Genomic DNA, 15,944 nt, shown 5'->3' on the forward strand with positions numbered 1-15,944 from the left:
GAAGTCACTACACTAGTCAAACTAATGTCCTTGAGAGGCAAACTACACTACCTCTGTATCTGATAAGGGTGACATCCCTGCTCGAAAAGCGAGTCCTAATTAGGACTCGATTAAGACTTTTACAAAAGTCTAAAAACTGTCTAGAAATAAGGCTCATTTAGGCCATATTTAAGACCAGATTTGAAACGATAAGACTCAGAGAAAAAATATTTCAAAAGGGTATCCCACACAAACAAGATTTGCAGCACGAGTCTAATTTAGGTTTTAAATTCTTTCGTTTTGGTGGGGCAGCATTCTTTCGTTTTGGTGGGGCAGCATTCTTTCGTTTTGGTGGGGCAGCATTTTTTCGTTTTGGTGGGGCAGCATTCTTTCGTTTTGGTGGGGCAGCATTCTTTCGTTTTGGTGGGGCAGCATTCTTTCGTTTTGGTGGGGCAGCATTCTTTCGTTTTGGTGGGGCAGCATTCTTTCGTTTTGGTGGGGCAGCATTCTTTCGTTTTGGTGGGGCAGCATTCTTTCGTTTTGGTGGGGCAGCATTCTTTCGTTTTGGTGGGGCAGCATTCTTTCGTTTTGGTGGGGCAGCATTCTTTCGTTTTGGTGGGGCAGCATTCTTTTGTTTTGGTGGGGCAGCATTTTTTTGTTTTGGTGGGGCAGCATTCTTTTGTTTTGGTGGGGCAGCATTCTTTCGTTTTGGTGGGGCAGCATTCTTTCGTTTTGGTGGGGCAGCATTCTTTCGTTTTGGTGGGGCAGCATTGAAACAGCAGCTGTTAATCTTCTTTGTGACCTCAACTCTGGTCATTGGCGCACCAGTGTAATCCTTGCTGCTCTGACCATCCAGAATATAAGCTGAAGACAAGGAGAGATTATGTTTCAATATTGTAAATTATGTGTTTTTCACCACAAAAAAGACAGCGCAATCAAACGTGTTCATAGGTACATAGTGCAGTTTCAATCTGCATTGTTTGGCAAGGGTCAACCATCTGACTAGAATTGAGTTTGGATGATCTGGTTTCAATCCACATGATTTTAAACTATAGGAAGGTATTCAGAAATTGGACATCAGGAATAATAGAATGTTGAAGAATTTATAAAAGAATGGCCCTAAAATCAAAAGGAGCTAGGAGCAAACAGTTGAGAAGCTCATACCGTATATAGCTTGAGTGACATCACTCGGAAGACTTGTCTTTCCACCCCTCTTCCCCAGGGCCACGCTTGACCCCAGCACCTTCTTCAAGAAGAAAATATCAAGCAGCCTGGCGACGGTTTGCCTCTGGGTTTTTTGCTGCTTGAAGCTTTGCAATTGATGTTTCGTGATGTAAACATCATGGCCATCCAACAACTTTGGATGGCCAGCGGACTGAAAGTAAAAGAACACATATATTATACAATAGCATCAGATTTTTCAAACAATATTTAATAGTTTAACCATATCGCTCACTTGTATTGTACACACTGCACATCAGATTATATAATATAACCAGATACTTATCGAGGACACCAGTCGAGCATTCTCCAAAAAGTTTTCTTTTTTCAAATAGCTTGCTACCAACCATCAGCACAATTAGTATAGATGACCCCTCAGGACTAAGGCCAATGTTTACTTACAGTGGTTTGCCTCTTCCAAGGAGCATCATCCACTGATGGCTGACCTACTTCACTTGTGTATGATGCGTCCTGGCTTGCTGTCTCGTCTAAGCCGCACTCCATACCATCTTCCTCAAACAGTTTCTTGGATGCTGAAGAGTTCTTGAATGAAAAAGGTGTAGGTAATCTAAATTATAACTGGAGAGCATGATTCAAAAGTGATCATAACCAGTATGACTAGTTTTATGTTGTATTACATGGAGAGTTCAGGGGCGACCATGTACATATAAACTCTGATAGCGCTACAGAGATGAATGCAATGCACTTAACCATTATATCCATTTATACATGCTTCCCGAAATTGGTGGCTTGCATTGGAACTAACTTTTTCCCCCTTGTCCGTCATTAAAGGCATTCAAGTGTGTTGGTCAACCATGACTATCTCCTTTGTCCCTCCACCATAAGGCCTAGTTTCCCCTTATGACATCACTATTTCGGACACTCAGCGCCCCATTTCTGGAAAGGTGTATATCTGGTAGCCCCAGTCAGATCTTGACAAAGAGAGAACATAATGATAGCAGCCAGTATGATCAACTTAGATGAACTGTTCCATGAAATTGTAGGCATCCCAGCGACACCCACCAGGCATATGGCTTCTCTTTCAATCATTGATTAGGAAATCAACCTCAGTCCCAGAGTTGGCTAAGGCCAGCAACAGCAATCAATGCTCTAATCATGTATGTACCGATCCCTACCCTTGCTGCACAATACTTACTTCCCCAACTGATTTTCGGCAACTATCCAATATGCCTTCGAGAAATTTAACATTTCCATGAGTACATGGAATTGGAAGACCTGAAAGAAATATTATATAATTAATTAAATGACATTTACAGCTATGGTACAGCAATTTCAACCACTAACCTGGTTGGGACGCAAACCAGGTCAATCTTAAGTTGCATCTCTGCCTGACTTTGTCAGCAGCTGCATTACACTTAGTCCAGAATGCACAAAAACAGTAATACAATACAGGATAGTGAGTACTAGTATATGAGAAAACAGCATGGATACATTGACATTCTATTATAAAACTTACCTAAATTAGAAGGCTTTGCTTTTTGCTTGGCCAGCTCACGGTGGAGGTAGTCTACCTCTTCTTTCAAGGCCTCATTTTCTTGCTTCAATTCTGCATATGTCAGAAGTGGGTGGAGCGTGTCTGAAGAATATCTGGTTAGATGAGGCTGGCAATCATTGGTATTGGCTGGAGTAGATGTCATAGTCATCGACGTTCCGCTGTTGAACATATCCATGGACCCCAAGAAGGAATTCTGCTGGCTGCAGGGTGACGCCGATGGTTCTTCATACGCTGGATACACGTATGATCCAGATGCTTGCGGCCAAGAGGAGTCTTGCCATGTCTGCTGATTCACTGGTGGAGGAGGTGGTGGCAACATGTCAACAGTTTGTTGTGGCTGGTTGGCAGGTGAATGGCTGTTAACTGCGGGGGCAGGATAGGACTGTGGCGACTGGACGGCAGTTTGTTGTGGCTGGTTGGCAGGTGAATGGCTGTTAACTGCGGGGGCAGGATAGGACTGTGGCGACTGGACGGCAGTTTGTTGTGGCTGGTTGGCAGGTGGATGGCTGTTAACTGCAGGGGCAGGATAGGACTGTGGCGACTAGACGGCAGTTTGTTGTGGCTGGTTGGTAGGTGAATGACTGTTAACTGTGGGGGCAGGATAGGACTGTGGCGACTGGACAGCAGTTTGTTGTGGCTGGTTGGCAGGTGGAGGACTGTTAACTGTGGGGGCAGGATAGGACTGTGGCGACTGGACGGCAGTTTGTTGTGGCTGGTTGGCAGGTGAATGGCTGTTAACTGCGGGGGCAGGATAGGACTGTGGCAACTGGACGGCAGTTTGTTGTGGCTGGTGGGCAGGTGGATGACTGTTAACTGTGGGGGCAGGATAGGACTGTGGCGACTTGACGGCAGTTTGTTGTGGCTGGTTGGCAGGTGAATGGCTGTTAACTGCGGGGGCAGGATAGGACTGTGGCGACTGGACGGCAGTTTGTTGTGGCTGGTTGGCAGGTGGATGACTGTTAACTGTGGGGGCAGGATATGAATTTGGCGACTGGATGGCAGTTTGTGGCAACTGGATGGAAGTCGATAGTGGTGGTTGGTCAGCAGGGAATTGCAGCGGCTGGTCAGCAGGTGGAAGCGGTAGCCCCATGGCAGTTGACTGCAGTGGCTGGTCAGCATCAGGTGATTGCAGTGGCTGGTCAGCATCAGGTGATTGCGGTGGCTGCGAGGTGGATGAATTTGAAGACATCTTAAGCTTCCTGATGATGTCTTGTGTCATTGTCTTAGCGGCACTAATCTTCGGATCCTTAAGATCTTTTACTTTGCGTTTTGCCTGCAAAATTGACACATCACATTAATAAAAGATAAAGGTTTAACCTTTGTCGTCGGTATGTAATCACCGCACTAAGCACATGCTGACTTTGTGCTTATTTATTCAGTTATATCAGGGTGGTAGAAATTAAGCACCATTAATTTGTGTCGAGATGACTTATTTTAACAAGGTAGACACACATAAATACAGTTGTAATAATCAACATACATCATCAGCTTCGTCCGACGGTTTTCCACTTTTCTTCTTGGCTTTTCATGATGACGGTACCTGAAAATAGTTATTTCAATTTATTCAAAAGCAAGGATTATTAGCTGGACAAAAGGGGACATGTATGGCCTTCACATGGAATGATCTTTAAAATGTCATAACAGATGGCAACTTCAAACTTGTAGTTTTAAACATCTTTTGTAGCCACAAACCTTTGTCAAGTCTGTTGTTAATGCAGTTGCTTCTTGGAGGCATCTTATTCTAGCAATAGCTAGATTTAGCCAACTCATGACTACCATTACCTGTCTGTGGCCACAAGCATTCTTTGTTTGTCAAGAGTTTAGACAAACACATGTTTGTGTGAAAACCAGGAACTTTCTAATGTCCAGCCTGGATATGTAATAGATATGTTATCTACCTTAGTTATTACATGTCATAGGCCTATGTTCATACCTTTGAACCAGCAGAATCATTAACTTTCTTCTTCTTCACCTTTTTCTGTCTTGGTTCTGGCACCTGACATAAAATAAAAAATAAAATGAGATCAGCCAAAGAGAACCATTCAAGAACTACAGCTAGTGAACATGATTTTTTTATAGAAATGTTATTTTTTGGGGGAAGGGGAACTTTGAGATTTAAGACAAAGCTATTTGGATATTTTTTTACTCATCAGTTAAATGTTTGATAGTGCATGAATGCTGTTCTCGTAAATATGAACTTGATAGATTTCATACATTTGATTGAAACTGAGCTCCTTGGATTGCCTTTTAACATTACGTTTCTCTAGCAACAACATACCTTTTGCACGGCTGGCATGGCTGTTGTAGATTCTCCATCCTGACCAGTTTCCTCATCCTGAAAATTAGAAACTACCATGTATATTTAGAACGAAACGGCCAGCATGCAGGGTTTTGAAATTCAGATCGTTCTATAACAGAATGAAATGGGCCAGGGGCCAATGTGCTCATCAGGGTGTTATACATTGTAACGCACCAGACAAAAATTGGTGTGTGAGTTCATCTCACCTCGGGGTAGACCTATGTGTGCAAAGTTTCAGGTTAGTAGCCCAAGTCCCAAGTGGCTATCAAAATCAGAATTGAATTGAAATGAGACACCCACCATTACTAGAATCCCATTGTTCCTGGCTTGAAACTGTACAATTTGCTTGAGTATACACTCAAGGGCTGCATTCAATTCCTCTTCTCTATCTGAAACAAAACAACAATCTTTATATAATGATTATCTTAGTGTTACCTAGATATTCAAGGTCTACTTCTGGTATGGGTCAGGTACCCAGGTTTCCCTGATCATCAAGGGTTGTCCCATTGTCATGTAAATATAGACAAGTTTTGAAAGTCGAAGACAAAGTGTAATCCACTAATTGTGCTTTAATTGAACAGCATGTTCAGGGTATAGGCCTAGGCCTTGGCCTACGGTATAGACTGGGATAGAACCAGTCTACCTACTGTAATCATAAATAATGTGGTGGTGGTCACATGCCCCCAATAACCTTCTAGGGTAAAAAATATCATTGACTCGATACATGTACATTGCAAAATGTACAGGAAAACCTTGTAACAACAAAAACATGAAAACTTGTCAATAAAGTTTCCACAAAACAACTCCTAATTGATTCTTATGGACTTAAACAATGTCAAGTTATTGGATCGTTATCCGGCATGCGCAGAAAAGTCAAGGTTGGTCGAAAATACAATGTACTGTACCTTGTTTTATACATTTTTCGGTCAGACTTGACCTTTCTGCACATGAAAAATCCTTGGTTAGGCTTGACCTGTATATACAGGTCAAGCCTAACCATGGGTTTTATAACTCGTCCTGAACGCAACACTAGGACATGAGTGCAGGCACTTCACTAACCACAACTGGTTGCGGAGCAGTAGGTTGCGGATCAATTGCGATCGGTTCAGGCAAATTGTCGGGTTCACTTCGGTCAACTGGTTCACTAATGCCACCTGCTGTTTGACAGTACTCCTGAGACAACCCAAGACTAAGGAGTCCTTGAACAGCTCTACTCGATACCACCTTAGCTGTCCCGAGTGACACGCTGCAAACCACGCCATCACAACCAGGGTGCAACTCAGTTACAACAGCCAAAGGCCACTGCAATCTACGCAAGTTGTCCTCCCTGATCAATACCACTGAACCTACCTCCAACTTACCCTTATTCCTGAACTTACTCACAGCACGAGGCAAGCTCCTCAAGTGCTCGACGCTCCATACAGGCCAGAATAGCTGGAGACGCAATTGCTGCAATACCGCCCCACCCATTCAGTTCATCAGTAGTCACCACGAGCTCCGTGTCAGACAAGTCATAACTTCCTGGTTGGAAACTGGAAGCCCTGCCAATTAGTAAATGAGAAGGTGTGAGTGGGTTGGCCCACTCCGTGTTGCCAACAAATGTCAATGGTCTGGAGTTCACACAGGCCTCTATTTCCAAGAGATCCGCTTCTATTTCCAAGAGATCCGCTTCCAATTCCGACCTGGTGAGACGACTTCCCTACCGACTTTTTCAGACCAGATTTCACAGAGCGTACATGACGTTCCCACCAACCCCCCCCCCCCCGTCAGGGAGAGCGGGCAACAATGAATCTCCATTTGGGACAGAGATGACCATAGACCTCTCGGAGTTGTACTTAGTGGCCAGGAAGGTTTTTAGCGTTATCTGAGAATAGGACAGATGGCAAACCGCGCCGTGCAGCAAACTTGCGAATGGCCAGCAAGAAATCTGGTGGAGACATTGAGTCGGTGAGCTCCAAATGAAATGCCCTCACTACTGCACACATATAGAGAACATACCTTTTCTTCCCAGGCTGATCACTGTAGTAGAGAGGCCCAAAATAATCCAAACCTGCCACAGTAAACGGAGATGCCTCCTTGACTCCGAGGGCTGGTAGGGAAGCAACAGGACAGTTACAAGCCGCTGCATCATATCGCTGACAAGAGACACATTCCCTCTTGACTTCCTTTGCCAATCGTCGGGCCCCAACAATCCAACAACAACTCCCGTTACTGGATAAGAGAGAGCCTACCCCAGCATGTTTTAGGAAGACATGTCTACCCCTAACCATGATCTTGGTAAGATGACGGGTGGCCAAGATGATAGGATGTTTTTCCTGGTATGACAGACTAGACAACTGAAGCCTCCCTTGGATCCTCAGATAACCATCTTCACTCAAGAAAGGGGACAACTGAGCAATGCTTGAGGATTTTGGAACACATCCTCCCTTTTCCAAAGCTGCAAACTCAAAAGCATAATTATGCTGTCGCAAACATTGAAACAATTTGTCCTTGGCCACAGTCAACTGACATCAACAGAAAGAGGACCAATCTTGGATTCACCTACTTCATGCAATCGCAGATTTTCAATGAACCTGAGGACATAACGTGTGACACGCAGTGTCTTCTCGAATGAACTCCATCTCTCAACAGGAATGACAAAATCTGGAGGAGAGGATCCAACTACCAAACAGGTCAATACCATTTCTTCTGGTATACCAGCGTCCAACGGGAGCTTCACCTTGTCACCTGAAAGAACAAGATCCTTGGAGAGCCAAAGTCATTCTGGCATCATCAAATATCTGTGATCCCTTATCAAACCACAGCTATCATCCTCTGTGTCGGCTCCTGCAAGCCAATCATAAACAACAAGATTCTCCTCCAACTCTTCTCTAGCCAAGGAAAGAGGGCAAGTAGCGAGGTGGTGTTTTATCGTAACGTACCATTACAATCCCACAAGAATCTTTGCACCGACTGGTCCTGCTTACCAACCCCAATCTGTAAGAAAGCTTTCCACACATCTGCGGTTAGCACTACCTGCCACCTACGGAATCTTATTAAGATTTCTACCAGACTGGGCATGAGTGATGGTCCCGTCTCCATACAATCATTTAGAGACACCTGGTTGTATCCTATTGCCGATGCATCAAATACTGGCCCAACCTTTGTACTAAGGCTAGTCTCCCTGACAACTGGACGGTGTGGTAGGTAAAATACTGGATATTGACAACTCAACTCCTCCTCTTTGACTTCATCAATAATGCCAAGCTTCTCATATTCATGAAAGACACCATTATACCTGTCTTTGAGCCACTCATCTCTATCCAGTCTATGAGACAAATAGGCAAGACGCTTCCGTGCTAACATCTCATTATTCAACAGAACACCAGGTCTAAATTTGCTCCTCCATGGAAGAGCTACCTCGTACCTATCTCGTACAAACCTTATCGACTCCTCAAACCTTTCATGCACTGGATCCGGAGGTGACGTCTCCTCCTTCATAATGCCAATGGACTCTAGCTCGCAAAAGCTTCTCACCATCTGGTCTGTAACACATGGAGAATCTAAACAAAGAAGCAGATGGGAAAGGTTAGAGCTTGGGGTGAATGACCTTGGTACTTCAGTTCAGGGTTTTTTATACAACCAGACAAGATTCACCCAAAGATGGTCTCTTGAGCAACTGGGCCATCTTTGTGCCTTTTGAGACCAGGTCTCATTAAGTCCCAATAGGTGTCTATACCTATCAGTATATCAATGGGTCTTTGCCCTGCCTCAAATTCAACACCTTAAAACTCAACACCTTCAAATGAATTCAACAGACTTTGGGGTACTTGAGGCCTTGGCGAGGGGGTGCAGATCAGTGGGACCTCAACAGCACGTATGGTTTCTACTGTACCAATCACTGCACTAGACAACTCTAAATTGTATGTTATGCAACTGACCCTTGGCTGAGGTTCCGCCCCCAAAGGCCGCAAAACAGATCGGCTCTGACGATACCCATTCTGGTTTTACTCGTTTCACAAGCGCACTGGACACAAATGAACGATCTGACCCACTATCAAACAACAAGGTGGCCTCAGTAAACCCTCACCTGCCACGAACTCGTACCGTTGCCAATGGAAGAATCGTACGCACTTCTCCTGTTGAATTTGACACATTTGAATTTAACACATTAGAATTTGACACGAATGAACCTGACGCATTATCAGTGCGCGCGGTTTGTGACACATTTTCAACGTTGACAGAAGTTCCGTTTCCAGCTGTGGACGAAGGTTCAGTTGTGGCAGCAGCATTCCTCAGCCTGGACTTCTTTGATCCTTGACCTTCACAAAGCAGCTGATGGTGTCCGGCTCCACACTTCGAACATTTCTCACTACACTGACGAGCGAAATTATTTCCATTTAGGCACTTGAAACACAGTTCCCGTGCAAAAAACACGTGCGTTTAATTCCGAAAACACAAGAACATTTATGCAACTACATTATGGTACTTACAGGGTGTATCAATATTAACTGCTGTCCGCAACACCCCCTCTCGATATGACGAAGGGGTATAAAAAGTCTGAATCTCAGTATGCCCTTAAACTAATTCTAATTGGAGAAATCACGGTCTGACAGAAATACTTTTACACCCCAATGTAGCCTCGAGAAATCTTGCTGCTGATACGAATCATCCTCAGAAGTACTCGAACGCACGGAATCAGTGTGTGCTGCAGTTTGAAAAAGGTTTGCGGGCAGACGGCGTCAACCTTTAAAAAATCACCAACTGTGATAAAGATCTCACCAAAACAGAATGTAACTGTTGGCCTTAGATTTGCAAGACATATCCAAACCACCTCACAAAACTTGCAAAATTATTATTAGCGAGAATAAGTATGCTACAGAATGAGGAGATGCACGGAAGGGAATTCGAACACTGGTCATCTTGGTTACCTAGATCCCAAACCTTATTTGTCCCTTCAAATCACAGCCGGTGTAACAGTAAATGCCCCCCCGGAAAAAGTGTCCGGCCCTATTGTATTCTGCAATACGGTTCTATAGAGACCCTGACCGTCAATAGCTCAGCATTGAAGCGCATAATGGGAATCCTTTCTTTCCCGGACATTCTATCCTAGGACATTTTGAACTTCTACACCGGCAGAGTGAGCATCAGCAGAATGGATTCCAAGCGAATCGACTCGAACTTAACAACAAATCCGCCATGTCGCTGACATCATTGGAGCCAAAAACTATTTCTTTTGACCCTGCTGACCTCGATTCTAAAAACTTTTTCAAAAAGGCCATTCAAACGTAAAATCAACTGCAAGCATTATCTTTTATATCACTGAGGTATATAAATACGATATATTGAGAAAAATCTGTACAACTATCGAAATATAAGATTACTTGGCACTATTTCGGACAATCACTCTGCCACCTGCGAGAACTAGTCACAATTGCAGCGCGTTTTCAATATGGCGACGACCCGAATGGAATCAGAGGGATGCCATCTAGCCATGCATCACCTGGCTCGTTGATAACAGACAAATAAATCTCCACGTGAACATGAAAGCCTTGATGGTATAGCGTTTAGAGTGTTAGACTGTGGTTCGGCTGGTCACGGGTTCGACTCCCGGTGAATCTGCCAAAAAATTCTCTTTTTTTCTTCATTATCTAGTTATCTATTCATTCATTTCTGTGTTATTATGTTCATTATCATCATTATCATTATTATATCTTGAAGAAAACCACCGAAACAAACCCTTTCAAACTGCAGCACGCACTGGTTCCGTGCGTTCGAGTACTTCCGAGGATGATTTGTGTCAGCAGCAAGCTTTCTCGAGGCTACATTGGGTTGGAAACGTATTTCTGTCAGACCGTGATTTCTCCAATCAGAATTAGTTAAAGGGCATTCTGAGATTCAGGCTTTTTATACTCCTTCGTCATATCGAGAGGGGGAGTAGATTGAAAACCACTGCTGCCAGGATGTTTAAAGGGGCTCGCCGTTCGTTCACATATATTTACTGGAGTACCGGTACGGGAGTGGAGTGTGTCATTTTTATTCAAGCGACGACCAATGTAAACGGGCAGACGGCGTGAGCCTTTAAAAACCACCAACTTCAATAAAGATCTCACCAAAACAGAATGTAACTGTTGGCCTTAGATTTGCAAGACATATCCAAACCACCTCACAACACTTGCAAAATCATTATTAGCAAGAATAAGTATGCTACAGAATGAGGAGGTGCACCGAAGGGAATTCGAACACTAGTCATCTTGGTTACCTAGATCCCAAACCTAATTTGTCCCTTCAAATCACAGCCGGTGTAACAGTAACAAATGCCCCCCTGAAAAAGTGTCCGGCCCTATTGTGTTCTGCAATATGGTTTGTTTCCCGGGCATTCTATCCTAGGACATTTTAAACTTCTGCACCGGCACAGTGAGCATCGGCAGAATGGATTGCAAGAGAATCGACTCGAACTTAACAACAAATCCGCCATGTCGCTGACATCATTGGAGCCAAAAACTATTTCTTTTGACCCTGTTGACCTCGATTCTAAAAACTTTTTCAAAAAGGCCATTCAAACGTAAAATCAACTGCAAGCATTATCTTTTATATCACTGAGGTACATAAATACGATATATTGAGAAAAATCTGTACAACTATCGAAATATAAGATTACTTGGAACTATTTCGGACAATCACTCTGCCACCTGCGCGAACTAGTCACAATTGCAGCGCGTTTTCAACATGGCGACGACCTGAATGGTATTAGAGGGATGTCATCTCGCCATGCATCACCTGGCTCGTTGATAACAGGCGAATAAATCTCCACGTGAACATGAAAGCCTTGACGGTATAGCGTTTAGAGCGTTAGACCGTGGTTCGGCTGGTCACGGGTTCGACTCCCGGTGAATCTGCCAAAAAAATTCTCTTTTTTTCTTCATTATCTTGTTATCTATTCATTCATTTTTGTGTTATTGTGTTCATTATCATCATTATCATTACTATATCTTGAAGAAAACCACCGAAAGAAACCTTTTCAAACTGCAGCACGCACTGATTCCGTGCGTTCGAGTACTTCCGAGGATGATTCGTGTCAGCAGCAAGCTTTCTCGAGGCTACATTGGGGTGGAAAAGTATATCGGTCAGACCGTGACTTCTCCAATCAGAATTAGTTAAAGGGCATTCTGAGATTTTGGCTTTTTATACTCCTTCGTCATATCGAGAGGGGGAGTAGATTGAAAACCACTGCTGCCAGGATGTTTAAAGGGGATCGCCGCTCGTTCACATATATTTACTGGAGTACCGGTGTAACATCTGTGGTTGTTTCCCATGTGTCAGTGTTTCCAAACAATAGGCAGCTAGAGAGACCATGACTTTTCAATAGGGGGGATACACAGAAAAACTTGTCAATCTATTTTTGAGCGTTCCCAAACAATGAGGGGAAACACTCAAAAACAGAAACACTCAAAAACATTACACCGGCACAGTGCGCATCGGCAGAATGGATTGCAAGAGAATCGACTCGAACTTAACAACAAATCCGCCATGTCGCTGACATCATTAGCGGCTAAAACTATTTCTTTTGACCCTGCTGACCTCGATTCTAAAAACTTTTTCAAAAAGGCCATTCAAACGTAAAATCAACTGCAAGCATTATATTTCATATCACTGAGGTATATGAATACGATATACTGAGAAAAATCTGTACAACTATCGAAATATAAGATTACTTGGAACTATTTCGGACAATCACTCTGCCACCTGCGCGAACTAGTCACAATTGCAGCGCGTTTTCAACATGGCGACGACCTGAATGGTATTAGAGGGATGTCATCTAGTCATGCATCACCTAGCTCGTTGATAACAGGCAAATAAACTCTCCAGTGAACAAGAAAGCCTTGACGGTATAGCGCTTAGAGTGTTAGACTGTGGTTCGGCTGGTCACGGGTTCGGTCGGTCACGGGTTCGACTCGCCCGGTGAATCTGCCAAATTTTTTCTCTTTTTTTCTTCATTATCTTGTTATCTATTCATTCATGTTCATGTTATTCTTTTCATCATTATCATTGACATTATTATATCGTGAAGAAAACCACCGAAAGAAACCTTTTCAAACTGCAGCAGGCACTGATTCCGTGCGTTCGAGTACTTCCGAGGATGATTCGTATTAGCAGCAAGCTTTCTCGAGGCTACATTGGGGTGGAAAAGTATTTCTCTCAGACCGTGATTCTCAGGATGTCAGTCAGCCTTTTGAAGAAAAATAATTGTTTTGATTTCAGAACTTCCAATTTCTTAGTCTTTATAAACTCTTGATACCACATGTATGTGTTTTGTTATCCGCTTTTCACAGGCAACTAAAATTTATACAATGACATAATTGTAAAACTCTTAGTCCTACAATCCAGCACAGTTATTCAAGCAATTTGATTTAAGTGGTCCATGTCTTCCAATGTTCATGATTTTTTGAATGATTTTGATTATCATTTGATTAAACCAATTACCTCGTGTCGTGGTAAGCTAAACTCCTGTTGCCTGTGAAAGGGGATGACAAAATGATGAAAGATATTTTCGCAAACCATCTATTGAAATGTCAACATACCATCTATAACCAAATAGAGACATTCCTCATCTTCAGCATTTCCTTGCTAGACTCCCGGGGAAGCACATTGCGTCATTTGAGTAATCCTAATTGAGTATCCTTAATGCGATCCACTGCGCCCGGAGTTTAGTCTCCTTAGTAGGCGACAGCATGAGGCCAGTCCACTGAGTCCGTAGTGTACTCATCATAATTGAGTCTCCTTAATTGGCGACAGCACTGAGTCCGGAGTGGCGACAGCACGAGGCCGATCCACTACGTCCGGAGTGTCCTCCTCGCAAGTTTTGAGACTTCTCAGTTTATACTGTAGACATATCGTCCCTTAAAAGAAATCGAAAAAATATGTAATGACATGACTAGAAGGTAACATGGATTTAATCACAACTATCAAAATTACGCCTTCCACGTGGAAGCTCAGTGAAATGTACTTTACCTGATGTGAACACATTGCTGTGGTTGTCCTAGACACCTGATACATCAACACATTATCTATTCGAGGAAGTTCCTAATGCCGGTGGAGAAGGTGGACGTTTCTTTGTATAGAATGTCCGGGGAACATAGGATTCTAACTTATTGACAATCATGGCATCTCTCAAAGAACGAATGCCACAATTTGATAATCCATAAGAATAGAATAGGGCACTTTTTTCAAGGGTCATTTTTTGCTTCTACATATGGGAGCAGTGCAACAATCCCCTAATTTTGGCCATACCCTTGTTGATAAACAATTCTGGTCCCCAGGTATTAAACATATTATCTGGTAATAGTGCTTCTCACATGGCCTGGATAATATCATAGGCCTAGGTCAATTTTAAACGGGCCTTGTGCCAGTCAACTATGCCATGCAATGTTCACGATGTTACACTTCTGTCCGAGTTTCACAGTATATACTTTCAGTTTTCATTAACTTATGAGTAGTGGTTTGCGAAAATACTTTCCGGCCATTTTGTCATGCCCTTGACAGGCATGTAAATTACCATGACATAAGGGTAATTTTCTTCAAAATATCATTAACATTGGAAAGGATTGACAGCTTCAAGTAAGTCGCTTTATAAGGCAAAATCGAGGTAAACTCATACGTTGCCTGAGAAACGGGGAAAATAAAATGGCCGGAAATTATTTTCGCTGACCATCTTTTGGCTTTACAGATTTATAAATCCAAAATACTAGATAGCCTACAGTAACGAAACTGTGTGGGTAGAACTAACGAAAAACTGGCCCATTTCGCTGAGCTATCCGTAGAAGTTGATCCCAATAGGGTGGCAAACAGAAAAATTGAAGGGTGCAGCTTGTAGGGCGTGCGGACATATTTGGAGGAGAAACCGCCGTAGAATAGTAGACGGAGAAAAAAAATCAAAAGGCAAGTTTATAGACTTTTACTTGGGGGAATTGCCATTGGGTTCTATTCATCCTCAAGTCGAACATAATTGCTAATTTAATGATAAAGACTTACCACTGCAACTGCAACTGCAAGTTTTTCCGAAATATTTGTGATTTCAACACATATATCCACGTGGACTTTCAACGACGGCCGAGTTTTTTTTACCAGGGACAATGACAGAAGGTGGAGCGGTAACGAACATGGGTGATACAGGAGTTATGCATTCTAGGCCTACAGCGCACATAGAGAAGCAGTGTCGATTTCGAGCATTTAAACTTGTGATTTTTCATTACAAGGGGAAGCTACAAGTTTTGAATGGGATGGGGGCAATAGGGTGGTCATTTTCACGCATCCAACCAACCCACTTTAGCCACTTGAAAAATCCAATATAATAATCATTTGAAAAGTCCTATCCTGAATTTGCACGAGCATAGGCCTATTCCATGACCGTCTCAGAGCCGTGTCTGAGGAGATACGATCATTTTTGAACAATACGCCCATGCTGTCTTTCCCAAGAACGAACGTTGTTGGGCCTTTTCACTGCGGTCTGTCCCAATAAAGGTGCTAGACTCCCGGCCGCCAGAGACAACCAAATGAACCTCAAGTGACCCATCAGGGGTGACCCTGAACATCCCTAATGAGGTCTCCATGAAAACCAAGGGGTTGCAAGAAATAAGCTCGCTCTTGGCCGCCCTGTATTAAGTGTTGTCCACAGTTCGGGGGAATCCGTCACAGCTGATGCTTGGACTCTTCCAGCTGGTTATCAATACCTTGACGCAGTCATTCCACAGGTACCAAGTTATCTGGTTATCGATTCCCCAAGAGGAGGTGACTCTGTCAGCTAATTTATCAATCCCAAGACATGCACCTGTCCCAGGTAAATGTATGTAACCTGCAACTCGCACCTCGATGGCCCTGGACTTCGCTTTGACTGACATGCATATGTCTAAAGTCTCTCTGTCCCTCGGTATTCCCACCCAGACAGTCCTG

At 43.3% G+C, this 15,944-nt stretch overlaps 1 protein-coding gene across 1 annotated transcript; it reads right to left on the bottom strand.

Annotated features, from left to right (window-relative positions):
• Positions 1-211: 211 nt before the first annotated feature.
• Positions 212-3,806, bottom strand: LOC135492570 (titin-like). Its single transcript, XM_064779113.1, has 6 exons — positions 3,306-3,806; positions 2,678-3,203; positions 2,357-2,436; positions 1,603-1,743; positions 1,144-1,354; positions 212-843 (listed from the first exon to the last, which is right to left on the bottom strand). Exons 1-6 carry the CDS (start codon positions 3,804-3,806, stop codon positions 212-214), a joined length of 2,091 nt encoding a protein of 696 aa, XP_064635183.1.
• Positions 3,807-15,944: the final 12,138 nt, after the last annotated feature.

This window comes from Lineus longissimus, chromosome 8 (genome assembly GCF_910592395.1).
Source record: "Lineus longissimus chromosome 8, tnLinLong1.2, whole genome shotgun sequence".
Taxonomy (NCBI): domain Eukaryota; kingdom Metazoa; phylum Nemertea; class Pilidiophora; order Heteronemertea; family Lineidae; genus Lineus; species Lineus longissimus.